The sequence below is a fragment of the Giraffa tippelskirchi genome, chromosome 5, assembly GCF_054371585.1.
Source record: "Giraffa tippelskirchi isolate mGirTip1 chromosome 5, T2T-mGirTip1v1.2.pri, whole genome shotgun sequence".
In the NCBI taxonomy this organism is placed as follows: domain Eukaryota; kingdom Metazoa; phylum Chordata; class Mammalia; order Artiodactyla; family Giraffidae; genus Giraffa; species Giraffa tippelskirchi.
Window position 1 is genome coordinate 121,027,804 of NC_137279.1, and position 25,807 is coordinate 121,053,610.

At 43.8% G+C, this 25,807-nt stretch overlaps 1 protein-coding gene across 2 annotated transcripts; it reads right to left on the minus strand.

Moving 5' to 3' along the window:
* Positions 1-11,608: 11,608 nt before the first annotated feature.
* GPR88 (G protein-coupled receptor 88) lies at positions 11,609-14,811 on the minus strand. 2 transcript variants are annotated; one of them, XR_014054672.1, is made up of 2 exons: positions 13,462-14,811; positions 13,116-13,342 (listed from the first exon to the last, which is right to left on the minus strand). XR_014054672.1 is itself a non-coding variant. In XM_081493200.1 (1 exon), the coding sequence occupies exon 1, from the start codon at positions 14,740-14,742 to the stop codon at positions 13,591-13,593; it is 1,152 nt and encodes a 383-aa protein (XP_081349326.1). In that variant the 3' UTR covers positions 11,609-13,590. The 2 variants fall into 2 exon arrangements, 1 of the variants encoding a protein (XP_081349326.1); XM_081493200.1 differs by having other exon boundaries at positions 11,609-14,742.
* Between the last annotated feature and the right edge of the window lie 10,996 nt (positions 14,812-25,807).

The following is a 25,807-nucleotide window of genomic DNA, read 5'->3' on the forward strand; positions in this document are numbered from 1 at the left end:
AGGAGACCCTGAGTCAGGGAAAACAACAGCCTCCAGGAGCGGGGACTTATCCTCAGTTTACAAACTGTTAGTCACTCAGTCATATCCTATTCTTTTCGACCCCGTGGACTGTAGTCCACCAGACTCCTGCCTCCATGGGATTTCCCAGGCAAGAATACTGGAGTGGGTTGTCATTCCCTTCTCCAGGGGATCTTCCCAACCCAGGGATTGAACTCAGTCTCCACCATTGTAGGCAGATTCTTTACTGTCTGAGCCACCAGGGAAGCTCCAAGAGAATGTGGACCTCCATTCTACACCCTCATAGAGATGAATTCTGCCACAACCCAAGTGAGAAGGAAATAGATTATCCTTTACAACCTCCAGAAGGGAACACAGCCTGCCAACATTTTGCTTTTAGTCTGGTGAGATCGTATGAACTTCTAACCTACAGAACTGGAAAATAAAAAATATGTGTGGCTTTAGGACACAGATTTTCTGGCAATTTGTAATGAAAACAGTGAAAACCTAATACACTGTCTTTGCTCTTACCGCTCTCTGTGTTTACAATGCCCTTTCCTCTCCTCAATTCAGTTCGGTTACTCAGTCATGTCCGACTGTTTGTGACCCCATGGACTGCAGCACGCCAGGCTTCCTTGTTCATCACCAACTCCCGGAGCTTACTCAAACTCATGTCCTGAATATTCAGGACTGATTCCCTTTAGGATGGACTGGTTGGATCTCCTTTCAGTCCAAGGGACTCTCAAGAGTCTTCTCCAACACCACAGTTCAAAAGCATCAATTCTTCTGCGCTCAGCTTTCTTTATAGTCCAACTCTCACATCCATACATGACTACTGGAAAAACCATAGCTTTGACTAGATGGATCTTTATTGATGGATCTTTATTGGCAAAGGAATGTCTCTACTTTTTTAATATGCTGTCTAGGTTGGTCATAACTTTTCTTCCAAGGAGCAAGCGTCTTTTAATTTCATGGCTGCAGTCACCATCTGCAGTGATTCTGGAGCCCCCCAAAATAAAGTCTGTCACTGTTTCCATTGTTTCCCTATCTATTTGCCATGAAGTTATGGGACCAGATGCCATGATCTTAGTTTTCTGAATGTTGAGTTTTAAGCCAACTTTTTCACTCTCCTCTTTCTCTTTCATCAAGAGGATCTTTAGCTCTTCTTCACTTTCTGCCGTAAGTGTGGTGTCATCTGCATATCTGAGGTTATTGATATTTCTGCTGACAATCTTGATCTAGCTTAAGCTTCATCCAGCCTGGCGTTTCACATGATGCACTCTGCCTATAAATTAAATAAGCAGAGTGACAGTATACAGCCTTGATGGACTCCTTTCTCAATTTGGAACCAGTCTGTTGTTCCATGTTCAGTTCTAACAGTTGCTTCTTGACTTGCATACAGATTTCTCAGGAGGCAGGTCAGGTGGTCTGGTATTCCCATTTCTTTCAGAATTTTCAACAGTTTGTTGTGATTCACACAGTCAAAGGTTTTGGCATAGTCAATAAAGCAGAATAGCTTAGCTGGTAAAGAATCTGCCTGCAATTCAGGAGACCTGGTTCAATTCCTGGGTTGGGAAGGTCCGCTGGAGAAGGGAAAAAGCTACCCACTCCAGTAATCTGGCCTCAAGAACTAGTCTATGGGGTCACAAAGAGTTGGACAGAACTAAGCGACCTTCACTTTCCTCTCCTCAGTTCAGTTCAGTTGCTCAGTCGTGTCCGACTCTTTGCGACCCCATGAACCACAGCACGCCAGGCCTCTCTGTCCATCACCAACTCCCGGAGTCTACCCAAACCCATGTCCATCGAGTTGGTGATGCCATCCAACCATCTCATCCTCTGTCGTCCCCTTCTCCTCCTGCCCCCAATCCTACCCAGCATTAGGGTCTTTTCCAATCCTTCCAAATCCCACACCATTGGTGAAGCCATCCTGACTTCACTCCCTACTCTATTCTATTTAACAGTATATATATTTATGTGGGGCAACTTGTTGTTCGCTCCTATTCATGTTCTATCTCCATAATGAGATTGTCAGAACCTTAAGCACAAGGATGATATATTAATATCTTCAGTCCATTGCAAAAATAGCCAGAACTCCTTTCCTTCCACACAGTCTTGCAAGGTGACTTTGAAGATAGCCCCATGAAAAGATGATTACATTCCTCCCTTCTTTGAGGCAGGGTTGGTTCTGTAACTTGCTTTGATCAATGTACATTAGCCAATGCAGGAGCAGAAACTTGACCCTGAGACCACCATCACAGGAATGAGCCAGGACTAATGCACGTATCCAACTGCTAGTCCAGCCAAGAGCTGATCAAATGTCAGGCAGGTGTGTAAACCATGGACCACCACTGACTGCAGACTGGGTTTAGCTGAAACCTGCAGAAGAACTGCTCAGATAATTCCATCCAAATTTCTGACTCTCAGATTCATGAGCAAATTAATGATTATTGTTTAAAGTCACTATTCCAGGGTACTTTGTTAAATACCAAAAGCTAATGCATTTAACTCGGTGCTCTGCCTTGAGCTATTGGTGACTAAAATTTTTATGGTACTCATAATGATGGTAATGACAATAATAACAATGACAAAGATTAAAGAAAGCCATATTCACTTCCAGTAAATCAAGAAGGCATGTGGCATTGTTTCCATATTCCAACACCAGGAAATTTCAGTGCTTATAAATTGAGGAGTTTCACATTTTTGTTCAAGTGAATTGGAAAGCACAGCGTCTATAAATTTTAGGTTTATTTTTTAGGTTTATTGGTCTGTTATTTGTCTCCAACAAATCCAAAATAACTCTTTACTCAGTTTTTATATTGGTAGCTTTTAGTGTTTCAATCCATCTCGCATTGTGTCAGAACCTTGAGAGGAGCCAGACTGTCACAGTAACACCAAATCTGAACATACAAGCAGACTTTGGTTCAGATCTGCTGGGGACTTCATTACACGAGAAAAACTCAGCCAGGAACTTTCAACAAAGGTAGCTTTTACCCAATAGCCAATAATAGCTTATTTCTCATCCAAAAAGTCTTCTCAAGGTCTTTCAAAGTGTTGTGTTTATGAAAGTTTTTAAGTGAGTCAGGTAGAAGGCCCTGATATTTAGCCTGAGAAATTTTAAATACAATGCACTTGTTTCAGCCCACTTTCCATTAAAAAAAAAAAAAAAGTTTGGGAATGAGGTGAGAACAAAAAGGAAATGAACAAAAATAGCTGCAGAAATGACGCAAAGTCACCAAGAATGTGGCATATTCACATCCAGAGAGAAACATCCCTGGTCACCTAGGCTGGCTTCTCTGTTGGCTGATGTGGGTAAGGTTTTTGCCAAACACAGTCTTTTGGACTAATTATTTGAAATGTTATAAGCTCGGAGTGAGAAAGATTTTGTCACCTCCAAGCAGAAGAAGAAATATTATATAATCTTAGAAATTCAATTTCAAAGGCATTTCAGAGTTGATTTGATAAAACTTCCCACATATTGGACATTCTTTCCAGAGCTAGTCCTCCACACCCTACTTGAATTCCTCAAGTATTAGGAAAGTCGCAATTTCCTAAGACAGCCTGTTCTATTTTAAGTGCATATTGAGACGAAGTTCTTTCTCAAATTAAGCTGAAATCTATCTCCCACCTACTGAGCCAAATTTTGCTCCTAGAACCACACCCTTCACCCATTTCCTCCCTTCTCTGCGACTCGGTGTTGTGTTTGCAATGCCAAGGTTTGGAGTTAGCTGGACTTGAATTCAGTGGTCAGCTCTTTCTCTGTCAGTTGAGTAAAGTTAGGCAAGTCTAACTCTTAAAGAATCAGCATTTGCAACTACAATATTGGAGTCATCACAACTGCCTTATAGGGCTGTTTGAAAATCAGAAAAGGTGATATATATAAAGTGCATGACACAGTACTTGACACATGGTATGTTTCCAATAAATGAAAGTTGGCATAATTATTTTGACAGCCTTTCAGATATTTGAAAGCAATTTTATTTTTTTGTATATTCTTCTCTTTTCCACACCGAGGATCTCCTTCAACTGTACTTCAGAATATGGCAAAATTTATTCTTTCCTGGATCTGGATACTACATTTGTTTATAGCTTAAATTTGCATTTAGGGTCTAGTTTCAATGATACAAGGCTTACACTCCTAATACAATGGGCAGTTTACCTATTCCCAAAAACTGCAAGGCATTCCCTTTAACAGATAAATCTGGATAGAAGAACAGCTGCATGGCTCATCTACCGGAAGCCAGGGCTTCCCTGATGGCTCAGGTGGTAAAGAATCCACCTGAAATGAGGAGATCCAGTTTCAATCCCTGTGTCAGGAAGATCCCCTGAAGAAGGAAATGGCTACCCACTCCAGCATTCTTGCCTGGAGAATTCCGTGGACAGAAGAGCCTAGTGGGCTATTGCTCATGGAGGTCTCAAAGAGTCAGACACAACTGAGCGACTAACACACACACATACACACCGGAACCCTGCCTGTTCCTCCTGACTGCATCCTCTTTCAGTGTCTTTTAGAAGAGAATGCCTTTCTCCCATTTATCTGATCTCCAGAGAAGGCACCATTGCTAGTATGGCCCCATCTGTTAATCTATCCCTTGGAGGTGAAGGGGATAGGCAATAGCCACCAGCCAAGTTCTCAGAGTAGAGCTAGTTTAACAAGGTCTTGAGCCCAAGAGATGTGCTGTCTTCCTCCTTCTCACCTGGACCAGCGAGAGCCAGTTGACTTGCTTATACCAAGGACTAGACTGGTAGGGAGGGCATTAGTAAGCCCGTCTCAGGCTTTACATTTAGTTACATCCTCTGAACGAAACTTCATCAATATAGAGGTGATACTGTGGGTCACCATTTACATACATGTTCTTATGTATCGCATGGTCCAAAACTCAGTGAGTGAAGAGGGGATGCTATTTCCTGGCCACTTCCAGACCCCAGTACATTCTGACCATAATATGGAAATAGTCCTACCACTTGAGACCTGATGTTTGAGGAAGCCTGAGGACTGCTCTCACCTCTGCCTGCTCCACCCCAGCAGGAGTTCCCTTTCATAGAAATCAACCTCTTTCTCATAGAAACCAGCTATGAGAGGGTCAGAAACAGAAGGAGATCTGGTATACTGCAGATTTTCACATGTTCCATATATTCACTCTCAAGAAGCTAAGTAATAGGAGTCAGAGAAGATCCTATATCAGTGCAACAGGCTTAACAATACATGACTTCTAAACATTAGAAATTGCACAAAGACTCATTTTAGCCAGCAGTCCATCTATAAGTTCCAAAAAAGAGATCAAATCCACTGAGTAGGTAACAAGCAGTACAAATGGCAAACCATAAATCCCATACATTGACAAGCACTGGATAGATTTCTCATGATATATATTTTTTTAATGCCAAATATTCACAACTCAACTTTCCTTACAGTAACCATGTGACCTACAAGATCAGAGACATCTTTGGGGGAGCTTCTTAGCATTTCATCTCTCATGAAAGAGAGACAAGCAAGGAGAAGCTTTTCCCCTCTCTTCTGTTTTGGATTCTGTCATGTGACTGCAGCAGCCATCTTGGAACCATCATACCACAGCACTGAGGCTGCTGGAGCAGAAGGATGCAAAGAACCTGGGCACTTGTTGACATCACGGTGCTACTGAACAAACCTGTTATCACAGCTGCCCCCTAGCTGCCCAGTTTTCTCTCACTTAGGCACAGTGCCCTGCAAGGAATGTCTTCTGAAGGAATTCAGTTATTGGAGCCCAAGTCTCCCCATGGAAAGCAGTTTACATGGGAAGGTAGCTTGCACATGTAGGAGTGTTGCAACAAATAGCCAAATTCTACAGGGCCCAGGCAAGGAAGAAATAAAATGAGTGAAGTAGGCCAGGTGGTCAGTGTTGTATGGGACTGTGTGTGGTCCTCCTAATGGCCACTGCTGCAGCTTATTTTTGCTCTACAAGAATGCTGAGACCAGTGTGCTTAGATAATCCACTTTCTCAAGGGAAGCCAGAATTTTGCATTTCTGTGTGTGTTCTTTATTTTTAAATGTTTCTAATGAATTCTAATTTTAAAATACATAGAACAACTGCTTGTTTAAAGGCCTTATACCCTAATGGTTTTTGGAAATTTTTAAAAAAGAAAAGATTCTACTGAACAATTCAGGAAACTGCCAGCAGACTTCTGAATTGTGTGATGATGAAATGCCATCATTGTTTAATAAGAGTTGCAGTCAGGTAGTCTACTACTTATAGCTGGACATATGCTAACTATTATAAGTCCTAGGCCCCTCTTTATAATATCTTTCTTCTACTTACACTTTTTAAATATAAGCAAGTGTATGAATACACATACCTATAAATGTATGTCAATATATACTTTCTGGTTTATGTACAATTAAATATACATAGGAAAAGAGAATTTTTAAGTAGATGAGTATAGTAAAATGCTGAGTGGTAATGAATAATATAATTTCTTCTGTTTCCATATTTTACAAATTTCCTAGGAAAATAGACATTAATCTTCACATAGAAAAACACACTGTATTTTCAGGAAATAAAACTTCAGTGGGACAAATTTTTTTGTAGTACAATAATAGAATTCTACCATGCCAACATTTCATAGAAGTTTCATTTAGCTAAAAGCAGAGAATCCACTACAGCATAACTATACAAAGGATCCTATATACTTATATACTACTTGAGAACAAAAAATTGGGAAATGGGCCTAATTTACAACAGGAAAGATTAAAAACTGAAGCTCTTTCTGTATGATAAAAATAGCAGTGGTCTAGGCTGGCTGATCTCCAGTGAACTGACAAGAAGTAAAGATGTTACCACAGCTGTTTCTCCTAGGATTTTAGCAAAATTGCATGGCCATTGATTAGTAATATTTAAAGCTTTTAGAAATCAAAAATACAAAACTTTACTATTCAAGGCCCTGAGAAAGAAGTACATGTCTAATTATTGAATATTTGTTCAGTAATTTGACCTTGAATTTAAAGTAGTAATTAGAACTGAAACTCCTTATTGTTGTTTTTGTCAGTGTGAACAGAGCTTGGATAACAGGAATGTAAATCTTCCTCCAAATGATCAGTCAGTCAGTTCAGTCACTCAGTCATGTCTGATTCTTTGTGATCCCATGGACTACAGCATACCAGGCTTCCCTGTCCATCACCAACTCCCAGAGCTTGCTCAAACTCCTGTCCATCGAGTTGGTGATGCCATCCAACCATCTCATCCTCTGTCATCTCCTTCTCCTCCCACCTTCAATCTTTCCCAGCATCGGGGTTTTTCCAATGAGTCAGTTCTTTGCATAAGGTGGCCAAAGTATTGGAATTTCAGCTTTACCATCAGTCTTTCCAATGAATATTCAGGACTGATTTCCTTTAGGATGGACTGATTGGATCTCCTTGCAGTCCAAGGGACTCTCAAGAGTCTTCTCCAACAACACAGTTCAAAAGCATCAATTCTTTGGCGCTCAGCTGCCATGATCATAGTTTTTTGAATGTTAGTGTGTGATTTATACACATGGCTCATAATCCCATACATTATTACTCTCGGATATCCTTTGGCAAGATATGAGTTGGGAAATAGGATTTATTCTCAGTCTGTTTTATTAAGAGAAAAATATACAGTCAAGGAAAGGATCAAATCTTTTTCTCTCTCAAAATTCTTATCAACTATAAACATATATAAATTATTTAGTATATTTCAGGTAACTGGTTACTAAAATATAAAAATGTGTAAAATTCTTAAAGAGATGGAAATACCAGACCACCTTACTTGCCTCCTGAGAAACCTGTATGCAGGTCAAGAAGCAACAGCTAGAACCAGACATGGAACAACAGACTGATTCCAAATTGAAAAAGGAGTAGATCAAGGCAGAATATTGTCATCCTGCTTATTTAACTTATCTTATATGCAGAGTACATCATGTGAAATGCCAGGCTGGATAAAACACAGGCTGGAATCAAGATTGCTGGGTGAAATATCAATAACCTCAGACATGCAGATGATACCACCCTTATGGCAGAAAGTGAAGAGGAACTAAAGAGCCTCTTGATGAAGGTGAAAGAGGAGAGTGAAAAAGTTGGCCTAAAACTCAACATTCAAAAAATGAAGATCATGGCATCTGGTCCCATCACTTCATGGCAGATAGATGAGGAAACAACGGAAACAGTGACAGACTTTATTTTCTTGGGCTCCAGAATCACTGCAGATAGTGACTGCAGCCATGAAATTAAAAGACGCTTGCTTCTTGGAAGAAAAGCTATGACCAACCTAGACACTGTATTAAAAAGCAGAGACGTTACTTTGCCAACAAAGGTCCATATGGTCAAAGTTATGATTTTTCCAGTAGTCATGTATGTATTGGAGAAGACAATGGCGACCCACTCCAGTACTCTTGCCTGGAAAATCCCATGGACGGAAGAGCCTGATAGGCTGCCATCTATGGGGTCGCACAGAGTCGGACACAACTGAAGCGACTTAGCAGCAGCAGCATGAATGTATGTGAGAGTTGGACCATAAAGAAGACTGAGTGTTGAAGAACTGATGCTTTTGAACTGTGGTGTTGGAGAAGACTCTTGAGAGTCCCTTGGACTGCAAGGAGATCCAACCAGTCCATCCTAAAGGGAATCAGTTCTGAATATTCATTGGAAGGACTGATGCCGAAGCTGAAGCTCAAATACTTTGGCCACCTAATGGGAAGAACTGACTCATTAGAAAAGACCCTGATGCTGGGAAAGATTGAAGGCAGGAAGAGAAAAGGACGACAGAGGATGAGATGGTTAGATGGCATCACTGACTCAAAGAACATGAGTTTGGGCAAGCTCCAGGATATGGGGAAGACAGGGAGGCCTGGACAGAGAGGTCACAAAAAGTTGGACACAACTGAGCGACTGAACAATAACAACAACAGCAAAAGATATAAGGCAGTATTTGCTCTAAAAAATAAAGAAATAAAAAATAAACCAAAAAAAAACACTTTTCTATCTAGTTTCAGAGATGTCACAGACATAAAAGCAGAGGTAATACAAGGGAGTATGTGGTAAGATCAGAGAGGTGTGGGAGGTCTGTAGGGGCAGAGAGTATGACTAGAGGAGCTCTGATGAGGGGGAGAAACAAAGGGAACCTTCCAGGAAGGAAGGATGAGGGCTGGGTAAGTGATGAGATGTGAGGGGACACTAGCAAGGTCCTTGAATGAACAAGTTACAGACACAAACCACGGGAATGTTTAGAAGGCAGTGTAGAGAACAAGTAGGTATAGTGACAGGTACAAGAAGGAGAGAGGGAGAGTGGGGGAATTAGAGAATGGTCACATCCTGGAATCACCGATGCAATGTACATGAACTTGGGTAAACTTCAGGAGATAGTGAGGGACAGAGAGGCCTGACGTGCTGCAGTCCACGGGATCGAAAAGAGTTGGACGCAACTGGGCGACTGAACGATAACAACACATCATGGACAGGGTTCCACACTTGATTAAAAACTCTGATTTTATCTGACAGCACAGCAGTTATATGCTGTGATGCTCCCATGCTCTCTCATGCTCTGGATTCAGACAAAACTTTGAATCCCAGCTCCTCCCTCTAAGTTGCCACTTAACCTTAGGTACCTTAATTATTGTTCTTTCTTTACTTTTTCTCTTTCTTCCTTCCTTCTTCCTTGGCTTCACTTTTCTTTAAACTTTTCATTATGAAAAATTTCAAAGATACACACAGTAAAGAGAACTGTGCAAAACATCCCAGTTACCCATCATGCCCTTTCAATAATCATCAACATCTGACCTCCCTGGTTTCATTGGTATCCTTCCCACTCCCTCCCCACCATCCTCCTTACTGGCCACAATAGGCTTGATGTGATTAAGTACACGGGGAAACTGTGTATGCTGCACCTGTTTAAGGTGGGAAAAGCTAGGAAAGGATACCCAGGAAGTATATGAAAGCAGCATTGCCCTTAGGTTAGAGATACTGAGGGTCCCAATCTGGGTCCTGTGCTTTAAAGAACCTGCTCCCACCCTCCTCTGGCTAATTCCTTTACCACATAGAAAGGTGAGCCAAGGAAATGTGCCCTCCCCCAGGCAAAGCCTGTGCCTTGCCCTGGTACCCAGATCCCCAGAATTCCCTTTCTAAATGGCTTGAAGTCACTTCTGCTCTACCCCCTGTATATGTGTCATAGATCCTGGAGTTGGGCAGGGTCGCTGGTTGAGAGGTGGAGGTGTGCAGAACTAGGACCTGGGCTGAGTCCACACAGGGAGTCCCCTCACTCAACATACTGATTAGGAGAGGAGAGGCAGAAAGAAAGGGTCCCAGCCTTGTTTCTGCAGGCCAAGAGCTCCTACCCAGAGATCCATTCTTACCCCTACACCCCAGAAACATTACAGGCAGGCTTTTGAACATGAGGGACATCTACAATTTTTCTCAGCGTTCTTGCATTTAAGTTTATGCCACTGACGCCTTTTGTCAGGTCAGCTCCCTGGACTGCCATTGAGCCAGATGAGCAGTGTCTGAGTCCCTGAGAGAATGGAATAAATGTCACACGGGAAACAATGAAGCCGGCCAATTCAGCTGTCACCAGAAGAACAGATTTGCATTGAACCAGGAGGCCAGAGCAGACCCATGTTTCTTTGGTGAGCAGATCTTTTCAAGGCTTTTCTCTACCAGAGAGTTAAAGCCCTACAGTGTTTTAAAAAAATACAAAGAAAAACACCCATGGATGCCTCTGTACAAAACAGAATTACTGTTTAAGTACATATTTCATTTTGGAAGCAGGAAAGCACTAGGAGTAATATCTATTACATCCTAGAATTTAGCCATTAAAGTGCAAGGATGGGTGTGTGGGGAGTGTGCTATATGTCTTAATAGGCATATACCTAAAGAAAAAAAGTAGCAAAAGCAAAGCAGGACAGCCCACAACAGTAATTAGGACTTTTCATTCCTGAGTGGATAATATGTAGTTTCATTTAAACAGGAACACAATCTTCATTAACTTAATTTGTAAAAGCAGTAACCCCAACTCCCAGCTCTTGCCTGAGTAAGGCATTTTTAGACACATCATTTCTGCTTCTAAATTAAAAGTGAATCAGTCCTGTGGAGTTAATTACCAGTAAATACAACCTGAAGTAGGTCTCCCACATGGCACTGAGCCAGCAAAGGTGGTTCTGTGTTAGCCAGAAACACTGCAAGATATTGGATACTTGAAAAGCTAAGTTTATGTGCTTGGCTAGTGTTTGCAGGAATAGCGGGGGAAATCGTTTGTAGCATCCACCTCAAGAAACAAGGATAAAGGCCTAATTAAAAGAAGACCTTCTGATAAGGAACTTAGACAAGTGTCCCCCAGCCCCCTCCCCACAAAAAAAGTAAAATTCAATTCTCTGTTGTTGCAGCCTTTCCCCCAAATCAGTTACACTTACAGAAAGGAAATTATACCTATTTCTTTTCAATGCTGGCATATGTATCCTATTTAGTTATAAAAGATAGAAATAAATTTAGAAACTAAATGTAGAATCAAATAGAGCCAGAACAAAGAAGTCGCTTTTACCACCAGTGCTTTGGGATACAGTGTCATCTGTTATAGTGTTCTCAAAGAGATATTCAAGACCAGAGACAGAAGAAAAAACAGACAGAGGAATAGTCGTCTGAACTTTAATTAAGTATTTAAATCAAGAAAAATGGGAGCAGATGAAACCTTAGTAAGAGAGAAATGGTGCATGCACAAAGGGATTAGATTAGTAAAATAACTGCTGACTACTGGTGATGAACACATCTGTTTTGTTTTTCTACAAACATGTCAAAGTTTCCTGCCACTCCCATAATTATTCACATGTACAAGTGTTCCCAGTCTCCCGGCTTACAAACGTCCAGGAGGCCAACAATTTGGTTTCTGAATTACACAGTCGAGGCTGTTCAGCCCCAGATTGGATGTAGTGAGCAGCAGTCAGAATTGCTGGTAACTGATTATTTTACTACTTTTCTCTCATTTTAATTTTATAGTGATTTCACACAGCTTTGCATTTCAAATATTGAACATCCCTAAATAAATTTACTAAAAGAGATGAAAATGGCAAGCCTCAAATTATACATTTTAGAACAGATTCCCACTTGAACTGTTCCTTTTTATAACTGAGTTCATTATACCTTCTTTAACATATACGATATCAATGTTAAGTGTCATGGTAATACATATGAACTACACTTAAAAAATTGTTACTTTCTAATGTGTGGCTTGTCTAAACCCTAAAAGAGCACAGGTGGCTTTGCGGAGTGGTTCATTTGCAAGATAAAGTCCCACCTGGGAGTTTTCTCATAAGTTGGGTCAAGACAAGAATTCTTGGTAGCCAGAGGTGTCTCTATGTCTCTTTTCATATAATTGATGGCTGCTTCTTCTGGTATCTGGAAGAAGTACAGTGTCCTTGTCCAATGGGTATTGCTTTAGTATACCACATGCTCAGTAAGTTCTAGCATCTAGGAGCATGCAATAGAGGTTAATATTAGCTATACAATCATGGTGTTATTCATGTTTAATTAAATCATGTGCATTGAGATATTTTAAATGTTAAGAGAAAACAGAAGGACTTATTCTCCTTAGCAACCATTATAGTACAGAAAGTTCACAGCCGCAATCACACTCACAAGGCAGGTAAATTGATGACAAAATGAGGGTAAGAACGAATGTGCATGCCATAGAAAACTTGACACTGGTTCCTAAAATAGATAGCGTCCTTGTTTTTTTCAACATTCCATAGCTGGTTCAGACCATCAATCAACACAATAGAAACCTGTCACTGTAACACTTAATGTCAATTTTCAGTCTTAGAAGTGCAAAGGGGAATGTAAAATAATAAATTTGAGGGTTTCCGTCCTCACTGGCTAAGATTCTGTCTCATCTGGGAATGATTTTACTTTATAAAAACCCTTTTAAGAACAAAGGGCCTGAGGTCTTAATGGCAACTTGCTGCTGTTGCTGCTAAGTCGCTTCAGTCGTGTCCGACTCTGTGCGACCCCATGGACTGCAGCCTACCAGGCTCCCCCGTCCATGGGATTTTGCAGGCAAGAGTACTGGAGTGGGGTGCCATTGCCTTCTCCGCTTCAGGTCAATACAGAAAGGCTAAATTGTAACAGAAGCATCATTAAAGATAGGTTACTTCCTAAAATGCTTTATAAATATTATTTCCTTCATCAATATTATTTCCTTTGGCTTATGCACACTCAAGGCGCTTTATATACATCATAAGACGATGAAGGTGGGAATGGTAATCAAGGTAACAAAGCTGCTTTTCCAAAACTGTTAAAAGAAATTGACCGGTTCTTTCGAAAAGTCAGTGTGCAAGTTCCTGAAGTTTTCGGTGTTCTGACTTTAGGATTTCCCTAAAACACGGAAACAAAGGGTAAAAATCAGGTGGCCGTCGAAAATGACTTCGCGGCCCACATGTACACTGAAACCTCGGTTCAGGTATCCCACTGGGGTCGAAGGCGATCGGTCGCACCGATTTATTACTGAGCTTCGCCCGCCGGAGTCTTCGTTCAGGCTGGGGATACTTTCCAAGGGCAGGAGGCGGTGGTGACCAAGGCCGTTGGAAGGCGGGCATCTCCGCTTCCCGCGCGCCCTGCCCGGGTCACCAGTGCTGGCCGGCGGCGCGAGTGCCCAGCTGAGCTTGGGACACCGCGGGCACGGCCGTGGCGGCGACAGCAGCGGCCGCCGCGTCGCCGACGCCAGGCAGGACCGAGCGCACCGAGCGGCGGAACTCTTCGTTCCTCCACGTGTAGAGCAGCGGGTTGAGCGCGGACAGGGCACAGCACAGGAGCCAGCTGGCCGCCTGCACGCCCCAGGGCACGGGCAGCGAGAAGCCGCTGGCCAGGCTCACCCACACCAGCGGCTGCGTGGCCAGCAGGAAGACGCAGCAGAGCAGCAGCACCGACAGGCCGCTGAGACGCCGCTGCGCCCGCCGCGGGTGCAACGCCGCAGGCAGGGGCTGAGCCTGCGCCGGGAGCTGGGCACCACCCGGGCCCGGCGCGTGCGGGGCGCTCGGGAAGGCGGCGGCGGCGGCGGCGCAGCCGGGCAGCTGGTGCAGCAGGTGGAAGTTGAGGACGCTGACCCGCTTGACGCTGACGCGCACGCGGCGCACGATGCCCAGGTAGCAATGCAGCAACAGCGCCGTCTGCGCCAGCAGCGCCCCGGCGGCCAGCAGCGCCGGGTAGTGGACGCGCGGGGGCGCGGCGCCCGGACGCGGCGCCCAGGGCGGGAGCAGCAGCACGAGGCCCAGGGCTAGCGCCCAGGACAGCGCCAGCATGCCCGCCGTGTGGCGCCGCTGGTACAGCGCCTGGTAGGTGGCAGGCGCCCGGGTGATGAGCAGGTAGCGGTTCAGGGCCACCAGGCAGTGGGACAAGAGGGACACGGTGAGCCCGAGGCCCAGCAGCCCGCCCCGCAGCAGGCGGTAGCTGCCCCCGGCGCCGTCCCAATCCCCGGGGGGCTCCGCGGAACCCGCGGGCAGGAGCCCGAGCACCGCCTCCTGCGGCATCCAGAGGGCGCAGACGCTGAGGTCGGCGGCGCAACCGTTCACGATGAAAGCGTTGCTGGTCGTCTGGAGCTTTCGGAAGGACGACACGAGATAGATGACCATGCCGTTGGCCAGCGTGCCCCCGATGGCCAAGCCCGAGTACAGGAGGGACACGGGGATGCGTCGGCCCGCCCACGACTCCTCTTCCTCGCAGAGCAGCAGCAGCGATCCCCCGGTGGTGGAGGAGGTGGACGTGGAAGAGTTGGTCATTCTGGCCAACTCTTCACACCTCGCTGGCTAGCGTCGGTTTCTCGCAGCGCGGGCCATCCTGATGCCCTCCTGCAGGGAGGGCAGAGACCTCCCTTCAGCCCTCTGCCACCGACACGAAAGGCTGTGACAGAATAATGGGCTGGGGAAGGGGGTAGAGGGAGCTCGAGGAGAACAGGGGTGGCAAATGACAAGTGCCTGCCTCGAAAATGTCTCCAGTGCCGGAGAAAGGCCTCTGCACTCAGCAGGCACCAGGGAAGCCTTGGGACGGAACAATGCAATCTCTGTCCCTCAATCGCCCCTTCTCCTAAATACACACACAGATACACACGTGGGAATGGCAGATGGAGCCCCTAGTTTCCAGGAGAAAGCAGAGATATGCCACCTGGGGGAAATGCCAGAGGGAAAGGGGTTGGGGGTATCTTACTTTCTGGCTGGTCCTTAGCTGGTGGGTAGCAGAGGGAAGGAAGCCAACGAATATCTCCTCAGCGGCAGCATCTGTGGTCCTGCAGTCAACAGGAGAAACTCAGCTGGGATCAGCGCCAGGAGCAACTGCCTCCTTTCCAGTGCAGCATCCACACATGGCCCTAGGCAGAAGCCAGCAGCTGCAGGGAGACTCCTCAGCTGGCAGCAGGGCTGGAGAAAGTAAAGTGGCAGGCTGCAAGCCGGAGCGGGTGGGCAGGTAAGCAGGCAGCAGCAGCAGCAGTAAGGATGCTTGGCTGCAAAAGCAGAAGCTGAGCTCAAGAGGAGAGCACCCCCGTGCTCAGAAGCTAGAGTGGTGGCTGATGCGGTGAACCCACTCGAAGCTCTCTCCTGCTCAGTTATACATCACCCAGGGAAAAGGCAGCCTTTCCATGCTGGTATGAATTATTCAATAGCTTCTAACTTGTGAAAGGGAAGAAAAATATCTTGCTCAGAAAGTCCTGTAATTAACAAGTTTCTCTGTCTTTTCTGTCTCTCAATCACCCTATTTTTCACCTTGCTTCATATTTCTTTCTTTTTCCCCCCCTTCCATCAATGCTAGCATAAAATGTAGCATACCCCCAATGTATTTCATCTTAGTCTGATGCATCCTGAGGATGAGATTTTTCTGAGAGATAAATATACTCCTAAGACCCAGGGCTGATCTTTCCATCCCACATTTTCAGAGAGAATTACTTTATGTCCTAATTGAAATTCACTTTTTATTTGGTAAGGTGGGATATGGGTTGTAATATACAGAAAATCCTCAAGTTTTAATTGCAATCAAAATTTCAGTTTTCTTTCTCATCACCGAACTCCTTTCTAAAGTGTGGCTTCTGTTTCAGTAATGAAATAGAGGGTAAAAATGAAATGGTCAGAAGGTTACATAGCAGTGGGTTTCTGGGAGAAAGCAAGGGGCTTGAATGATCCACATTATAAAGGACAGAGTGATCTGTTTTTACTGCAGAATTTTTGATCCTGTGGTCTTAGACAGAGATTTGCAGTCTGATGTTGGAATCTTCCACAAGCGAAATTTTTCATAAAAGTCATCACCCTCCACAAATCATTTTTCACTGGGAAGGTCATTTATTTGAAAATTTAATTCAGAAACATGGCATAATAGAAAAAAATGCTAGGTGGGTTTTCAGGACACTTGGGTTCTAAGCTGGACATCTACCAAATGGCCTTGTGATGGATTGTTTTCATCTTGTCAAATAAGGAGTTTCACTTGGTGACTTCCAAGGCCATTTCTGTTCGAACTTTCTCTGAATGCCCATGCATAAATTTGACATATCTCCACCCTCCTCTGACACTTGAAATATACCTACTCTGTCTAACATGTAACGTAGTCTCAGGTCACTTGGCAGGAGTTTTTTCCAGTCTGTTCCTCAGGATGCCTGTTCAGGATGAAGCAGAAAATGCCCCTCCTTTGCTTCCCTGTCTGTCCTTCAAAAACTGTTAATGACTACTAACTCATTAATAGTTAATAGTCTATTAACTATAGTCTATAACCCCATTAATATGGGGGTATGATTAAGCAGGACCTAATGCATTTAGTCCATTTAGGTGATATCTAACTGGAATTAGTTGAGTTGGGGGATTTTTTTGCCAGTGTCTTTTATCTGTTATTATTTGTCTTAAGGCTTTCAGTACAGCAAGGGCAATAAGCCTGCAAGAGAGCCCTCTAATCATTCATAGTTAAAACTTGTTGAAATAAAAACTTCCTCTCACATCAGGGGGATTCAGAGTCCAGGTTCTTGGTCCCAGTTGTTGCTACCTTACATGGGAATGAGTGAAATCTCTGCTGGGGGGCTCAGGTGTCTTGCAATCACATACACTTCTGCCAAAACCCTGCCTATTTAGCCCTGGCCTGGCAGGGGCCCAGTTTTTGTTTGAGGGGTTGTTTTTGTTTTACACTACTGAACTTACATGATATAGGGTGGGAGTTTTTTTCTATCTTATTTCCAGCATCAGAGCAGTATTTAGTTAGAATTAATATACTTGTTATTGAATCAACAAATGGATGAGTGTTTGTTGTTGTTGTTGAGTCACTAAGTCACGTCTGACGTTTCTGTGACCCCATGGACTGTAGCCCACCAGGCTCCTTCGTCCATGGGAGTTCTCAGGCTAGAATACTGGAATGGATTGCCATTTCCTTCTCCAGGAGATCTTCACAGGGATCGAACCCTCATCTCCTGCATTGGCAGGTAGATTCTTAACCACTGAGCCACCAGCGAAGCCCATAAGTGAATATATAAATGATTTCATTTGTTTTTCTCCATGGTGAAACAGTCAATAGTTTTCATTAGAATTTCTTTCCTCCTACCCCTGCAGCAACTTGCTCTGTGAACTACCCCGTCTGATGAATCTCCAGTCTACCCTCCACCGCTTGCTTTCCATTGGCCTTACAAAAATGTCAATTTCATTACAAGTTAGTCTTCCCTGGTAGCTCAGTTGGTAAAGAATCTGCCTGAAGTGCAGGAACCCGGGTTCGATCCCTGGGTTGGGAAGATCCCCTGGAGAAGGAAATGGTAAGCCACTCCAGTGTTCTTCTCTAGAAAATCCCGTGGACAGAGGAGACTGGTGGGCTACAGTCCGTACAGTTGCAAGAGTCAGATACGACCTAGCAACTAAACCATCAAAGTTTCCTTGCACTTCACCTCCTTCTCAGGGTGCCTACACAGCTCAGACTCCTGAAAAAACTGCTGTCTTTCTGCTTCTACTTCCTCACTACTTCTGCCTCTACATTTCCACTGAATGCCTGCGCCATGCTGCTTTTGGCTATCACCACTGAGATACTTTCCAACTGGCCAAAGATCTGCCCAGATATAAAGCTGCCTACAGACATCTCCACGTCGGTGCTCTATGGGCATCTGAAACCCCAAATCTCCAAAACTGATCCCCTCCTCTCCAAATCGGTTCCTTCTCCTGCGTTCTATCTAAATTTCAGTGACCAGCATCACCAGTATTCCAGTACCTAAGAATCCTAGCTATCACCCTTGATTCCTATTTTCAATCTTACTCCCAATATCCGTTAATCACCATGTGCCATCATTCTACTAGGTTAATGTTTTTTTTACTCTTTTCACTGATCTTTATTCACTCTTCCACTACCTGGCATCACACAACCATCATCTCTTCTTTGTGTATATGTGTGCTCAGTCATGTCCAGCTCTTTGAGACCCCATGGACCCCACCAGGCTCCTCTGTCCATGGGAATTTTCCAGACAAGAATACTGGAGTGGGTTGGCATTTCCTTCTCCAGGAGATCTTCCAGATCCAGAGATGGAACCCAAGTCTCTTGTGTCTCCTGCATTGGCAGCTGGATTCTTTACTGCTGAGCCACCTGGGAAGCCCATCTCTTCTTTGAATTATCCCGACAAGCTCCTGACTCTACATGCAATCTTACCTCCCTCCAGCCAGTATGATCTTTCTAAAACCAAAATCCATCTCTTGAATCTTAAAGATAAAATAGTTATTTTTATCTGTTTCCCATCCCCCCACTCTAATATACATTCATTGGAAATAGGAGCTTTATTTTGGTCACCACTATTATTGGCAGCTCCCAGAACAATGCTAGGCACAGAGTAGACCCTTAGTCAATATTTGTAGAAAAAATAGTAACCAAATGTCATATTCTGCTTTAAGTCTTTCACTAGGTCCACGTTGCCTTCAAGAGAATTGTTAAGTATCATCATTGCTAACGATGCACACATACCACATGTACCATTGTTTTGAGTATTTTTCATGTCATCTTTTATTTGGTCTTCATGCCAGGCCAACACAGTAACCAGGCTTGGGCTTAAATTTGCAGGCCAAGGAGTCCAGATAGAAGTCCGTAGGCCACATGTCTAAATATTTCAAAATCATAAATCAAGCTATCAAACTGTTAAATAAAATATGTTCTATTCTCCTATCTTGACAAATATACTGAAAAGCTAGGCTCAAATTTAGAATTCTCAGATTTATAAATTGTTCCATGCCACTGAAATGTGACAACTTGGAGAGCTTGCCTCTGACCTACAGTTCACCTGCCACCCCCCCTTTTTTTTCCCCACTCTCTGTTCAATCATTACACGCCAGAGAGGCCTCATTTTAACACAGGACATGCCAGCCTGCCCATTCAAGTTTCACTCACATCTTTGTCCTATAGTCACTCCGTGGTAACATCTCAGACCTAGGGTGGTACCTGGAAGGCACAGTCAGTCTTCAGAAGGGCAGCACCAGAGAATATGTTCATATAGCTCATGGAAGTGCATTCATGGCCATTGGGCACAGAGTTCTGTGGTCCTGGTGATGAACATGGTCTAGAAAGGGGGAGTGAGGTTTAGGGAAACTTGTCCACTTAAATCCACTTAATAGATGGGAAAACAGAGTCACAAGAGGTTAAAGAACTTACTCAAAATCTAGGAAGCTAAGGAAGTGGCACAACTGAGATACAAATCCAGTTCCCCATACTCAAGGGGTTCCCCAGTGGCTCAGCAGTAAAGAATCTGCCTGTAACGCAGGAGTCGAAGGAGCTGCAGATTCGATCCCTGGATCAGGAAGATCCCCTGGAGGAGGGCATAGCAACCCACTCCAGTATTCTTACCTGAAGAATCCCATGAACAGAGCCTGGCAGGCTACATACAGTCCATTGGATCATAAAGAGTGGGACACGACTGAGCATGCACACACTCCCCATACTCAGTCACTACAGTATACTGCCTCCCTGGGTGAAGTTTAATATCCTTAACATGGATTAGCTGCTGTAGATTAAGCTGATGTAACAACAAGACCCAAAGCTATAGAGGTTTCAAGAAAAATAACAAGCAGTCCAGATGAAAGACAGATCTCTCGCCCGCCCCGCCATCCCCCCAGGGTTGTCCAGACACCCAAATATCTTCTTAGTGCTCTACTACCCTTTAGAGGGTATTGTTCAAAGTGTGGTTCCCAGTCAGTAGCATCAGCATCCCCTGGAAACTTGTTAGGAATGATTCAAACCCAGTGACTCATAATTCCTGGTGATGGGGCCCAGCGATCTGTATGTTAACAAGCCCTCCAGGTGACTCTGATGCTACAGTTCAAGAGCCACTGCCCTGGAATATTACCCCTGTCTATGTGGGTGACATTTCCCGTCACTAGCATATCCATATTCCAGCTGGCAGAGATGAGATAAAAAGGAAGAGGGGCAGCCAGCTTCCTTTTTAAATATATGAACGGAAAATTTCACAGGTCACTTGTGCACATGCCCCAGTGGCCAAAACTTTAGTCACATGGCTGTTCCTTGCTGCAGGAGAAGCTGGGGTCACTCTAACTGAGTGCTCTCAGGCCTGCTAAAGGGGGAAGGGAGAGAATGGACACTGGGCAGTTATCAGGTTTATGCAGATTTAAACCTGCAAGTTTAAAACAAAGAATTGTGATTACAGCCCTATAAGTATGGTGCCTAGAGCAGCGTGTCAGCTTTGCAATACCCTTTGAAAAGGTTTGGTATTTTGGGGGAAAAAAAATTACTTGCTCTGAAATACAAAAGGAAAACTTTGAAATAGAGAGGAGCATGCTATTAAATAGTCAACAGAAATTCAACTCATTGTTACTTGTAAATTAGTTTAAGATGGAATCAGGATACATTGTCATGTTCGATATGACAGGGCTTTCAAAAGCATCGAGGGCTGCAGAAATCTTAAAACCATCCCAGCTAAATCCCCACACGACCTCTTACAACCTCATCTTTCCACCCCACCCCCCTCCCCAGCCTCTGCTCCAGCCTTGCTGTGGGCGTGCCCTCCTCAAGAGTGCCCCAGAATCTCCTCTCCTTCCCATCTAGGCATCTCCATTTGTTCAGTGCCTGCTATTCCCGAGGCTGTCTCCACAATCTGTCCCCACTCTTGCCCAGCTGAGTCTTACTGAGCTTCCAGGTCTGAGCTCAGACTTCACCAAGGAGTCTTTCTGGATCTCCATGATGGACTGTGTAGCCTGGGTGCCCCTCAAAGCACCTGAGTATATCACTGATACAGCTGAGCTTCCTGGCTGTGGTTATTCCCTCTCCAGACCATAACCTAGTCCAGGGGCAGGCTCTGTTTTTGATCAGAGTGTCTGACACATTGTAAACACTTAAACATTTGTTTACTGAATAGGTCTCTTGGGAACCTTTGATAGTAGGACTGGAATTTGAATCTCAATTTCCTTCTCAGGAGATGCAACCAGCATCAGTCATGCTGCAAAGCATTGTGATTTTTCTCAAACACTTTAAAAGCTTCCTGTAACCGTATCTTCGTGCTTTGTTCCACTAGATTATTTTCTTCCATTTTTTTTTAATGTTTTTAACTTTTTATTTTGTAATGGGGTACAGCTGATTAACAATGTCCTGATATTTTCAGGTGGACAGTGAAGGAATTCAGCCATACATATACATGTATCCATTCTCCCCCAAACCCCTCCCATCCAGGCTACCACATAACATTGAGCAGAGTTCCATGTGCTCTCCGGTAGGACCTTGTTAGTTATCCATTTTAAATATAATAATCCACTAGATTATTTTTAAATAGAACTTTTGTTTATAACAGTCCCCCTCATATAACCCCACACCAGCCCCCAACAGCATCCAATGTTGACTTTTCTAGCTCTCAATTTCATAATCCACCAAACTGGATCAAATAACTGTCTCAGTTGGACCAGTTGGATCTAGCAACTGTTTCAAGTGCTTTGGGAAAGCAACCGGTAAGTGGCAGCAGTGACAAATTTCTCATTTCCTGTGCCTCCCCTGTCTGCTGCCAGCCAAGCCGCAGGGCGGCCTTGCTAAACACAATGCTGAGACCATCTGACATCCCATTTCAAATCCCAGCTGTATTTCCTCAGATCTTGGGATTCCTCTCTGGGGATCGTGTTGGTATGGGCCAGTTTGGACTGTAGGAGAGGTTGTTCAAAGAGCAACAGCTTTTGTTGTCTCACAGCCAAATTTAGGAGTAACTCAGCTGCACACCAGCATTTTACCATGACATTAAAGCTCAACAGGAACATTTTTAGAAATTAAGAATTTAGGGAGTCATGAAGCTGGAAATGACCTGTGGTTTGTTCCTTCCTGAAGTGTGTGAGAGCTTGGCATGATGGTTCTTAACTTTTCTCCTGTCCTCAGAGAGTCCCTATTTCCTCCCCAGTGAGTGCAGCTCACTGTAGTAATGTAATCAGGAGAACATAAGGTGGTTATCTGCTGGGGGCTAGTTTGCACGCCAGGGTATATTGGTGATGTCTAGAGACACTTTTAGTTGTCACAACTTGGGAGAGGCGGGACGTTATTGGCATCTAATGGGTAGAGGCCAGGGATGCTGTTCACCATCTCACAGGGCACAGGACAGACCCCACAACCAAGAATTACCCAGCAGAGAAGTTAAGAGCTCAGGGTCAGATCCAGAGCCTGTTTGTTACGAGCATGTGACCTCAGGCAAGTGATTTCACCTTTACAAACCTCAGTTTTCTCATTTATAAATTGAAGATCATGTCACCTACTTCTGTAGAGTCTTATGATGATTGGATTTATGCAGCTTCACGACGTGGTCCACATATAACTGTGCCACGCCTGTCAGTGACAAGAGGTGATGCCCCACACGGGGCAGGGAGTGGAGATGTCCCAATGGAACAAATGTGAATGGGAGGGGGTATGAGACATAGTTCAGATGAGCCATTTCTCCAGTTCTGAGCATCACTGGCTCAGGAAGTCCCTGTAAGCATATTAAGGAACTGTGACCCTCCTTAAATTTGTGTGCAAAAATGCACGTGTCTATTTGTGTATTTTTCTGGAGAAAAAATGGAAGCATTTTCTTAGCTGCTCAAAGGAGACATCTCAAAAAAAGTTAAGGACCACTGATATCATCCAGTCTCCTCACTTTACAGAAAAGAAAATTGAAACCCAAAGACAGTGAATGACTTACCCAATGTCACACACACAGTGATGGATCTGTGCCTCAAACCAGGTTGTCCCATGACACTAAATCAGGTGGCCCCACTGAGGGGGGCTAAGAGATAAATTGTGTTTAGCTTATAACGAAATAGCTTCATAACAAAATACGTGTGTGTGTTTAGTCACGTCCAACTCTTTGTGGCCCCATGGACTGTAGACCACCAGGCTCCTCTGTCCATGGGATTCTCTAGGCAAGAATACTGGAGTTGGCCATCATTTCCTCTTCCAGGGGATCTTCCTGACCCAGAGACTGAACTCACATCTCCTCTGTCTCCTGCATTGCATTTAGATTCTTTACTCACTGAGCCATCAGTGAAGCAAAGCAAAACATCATAATTAACACAATTCCTCATTCTCATCCTATCAACGTTTATAAATCTCTATGTTTGTCTTTTCAGTTAATTGAACTGTGATCTTCAAATCTCCTGTACCAAAAGTACCCAGGTCTGCGGCAGAGCTATTAATATCAATACAGTCTGGACCCTGAAATCTGCATTTTAACAAGCTCCCCAGGAGACTCTTTCCTTCACTAGTACTGAGAATCACTGTGGTTGAGGATATGTAGACTGATCTTGTTAGTTTCTGAGTGCTGATTTGTAAAGTTGCCAAGGCATTTCTTTTCTGAACTACATTTTCAACTTTTCCAGGAAAACCAATTTGAACTAAAATTGCTTTGGCTTGGTCTCTGTCCAGAAGTGACTTTTTTCCAGTAAGGGGTTTAATATAGTTTATTTTTTAAATCTTCTTAAAACATTTCTGTCTGAGAGAAATAGGAACTGGTTGGAGAAAGTTTCATGTTGTCAAGCGTTTAGGAATATTTTAGGCAATTTTAATGATGAGGTCAATTTAAAAGGGTGCTTTGTGTGTGTGTTCACATATCACTGAAGAGAAAATAGATCATTCACTTTTGGGTTCGTGATCACAATTATCATCATCTTTAGTTAGAGGTCAGCCTCACTGACAAGATCACACTTGAAATAACAAGAAAAATCTAAGAAATCTCCTTGTAATTTTAAAGTCTAAATTAGATCGATTAAGAAACAAGACAACCAGAAGCTACTACCCTATTTCTACCTCATCAAGGCAATCAGTGGTGGTTAGAAAAGCTAATATTTTCTATTTTCCTCATCTCAGAAATAAGGTGCCCAATCCTTGTCAGTTTCCAGAAGCTCTTTTCTTAGCATATTTTTTTACTTCCTAATCCTTAAAAACTTTCTCTGGATAGTGGGCCAGCCCAGGGAATCTGGTGAAAGTGGCTTCAGAATATATGTTAGAAGCCTCCCCGTCGTGGAATTTGAGTCAAGGACACTGATCCATTTCTGACTGCATAGTACACACCTCCACTCAGGTGTCCCTCAAACACTAAAGGTAAAACTAACCCCTTCTTTACTTGGTGCCTATTAAATTCTGAGTAGGTGGTGATTCTGTGTGGGCTTGAGTGTGAGAGGCAGCCAGTGCCTCTCTGGGTGACTGAAGGTGCAACAAGAGCAGCACTAGCAGACACACTATTTGTGCAGAGATAGATGGTGTGCCTGCTGGTCTCTAATCCTGGGTCCAGCTCGAGCATAAGTCCAACCACTTGCTGGTCCTTGGATTCTACAAGCTTCTCGGGTCCTAAGCTAATTAAAGTTGGATATCTCTCAGGATCCAAAAACAAACAAACAAGTAAAAAATGCAACCAACACATGATTAGATAACTTCTCCAACTGGGTTGTGAACTCCTTGAAGACATACATGAAGGCATGGAGAAGATGCCTTCCCACACTTGTCCCCCTACTCTTTATTCTCTTATTTCCTTGGGTTCCCAGCACGATAGCTTGAGCAAGATAGTTGTTAATTGATATGGAGGGGCACTATTTAGTTCACTGTTTCTGAATCTAAATCTTGATTTTGAAAGCCACCCTGAACAATTAAAAATCTTAGTTTAAAAGGCAATGTTAAATGGTTGGAAACTTTGGCTTTCTCCCCTTAACTCCTTAACTCTACTGTGTACCAGTAATCAATGAAGTTTCTTTTTTAACATTTTTAAAGGCCAAAAAAGCAATTTCAGGCCACATAGCCCACTTTCTTGTATAATTACTCTGAAGTAAGACCTTGGTGTCACTATTTTTAAAACATTCCCTAGGTGATTCTCATGCAACCAGAATTTAGAATCATAGTTCCATATGAATCTCACTTTACAATTGTTTAGGGCTTTCCTGGTAGCTCAGACGGTAAAGCGTCTGCCTATGATGCAGGAGACTCGGGTTTGATCCCCGGGTCGGGAAGATCCCCTGGAGAAGCAAATGGCAACCCACTCCAGTATTCTTGCCTGGAAAATCCCATGGACTGAGGATCCTAGTAGCCTACAGTCCATAGGGTCGAAAAGAGTAGGACACGACTGAGCAACTTCACTTCACTTCACTTACAATTGTTTTAATGTTAAATCTTGGCTTCTCAGATGTCACTAGTGGTAAAGAACCTGCTTGCCAATGAAGGAGACAGAAGAGACTCGGGTTCGACCCCTGGGACGAAAAGATCCCCTGGAGGAGAGCATGGTAACCCACTCCAATATTCTTGCCTAGAGAATCCCATGGACAGAGGAGCCTGGCGGGCTACAATCCATAGGGTCACAAAGAGTGAGACACTGTTCAGTTAGACACTGAAGTGACTTAGCACACACACACAATG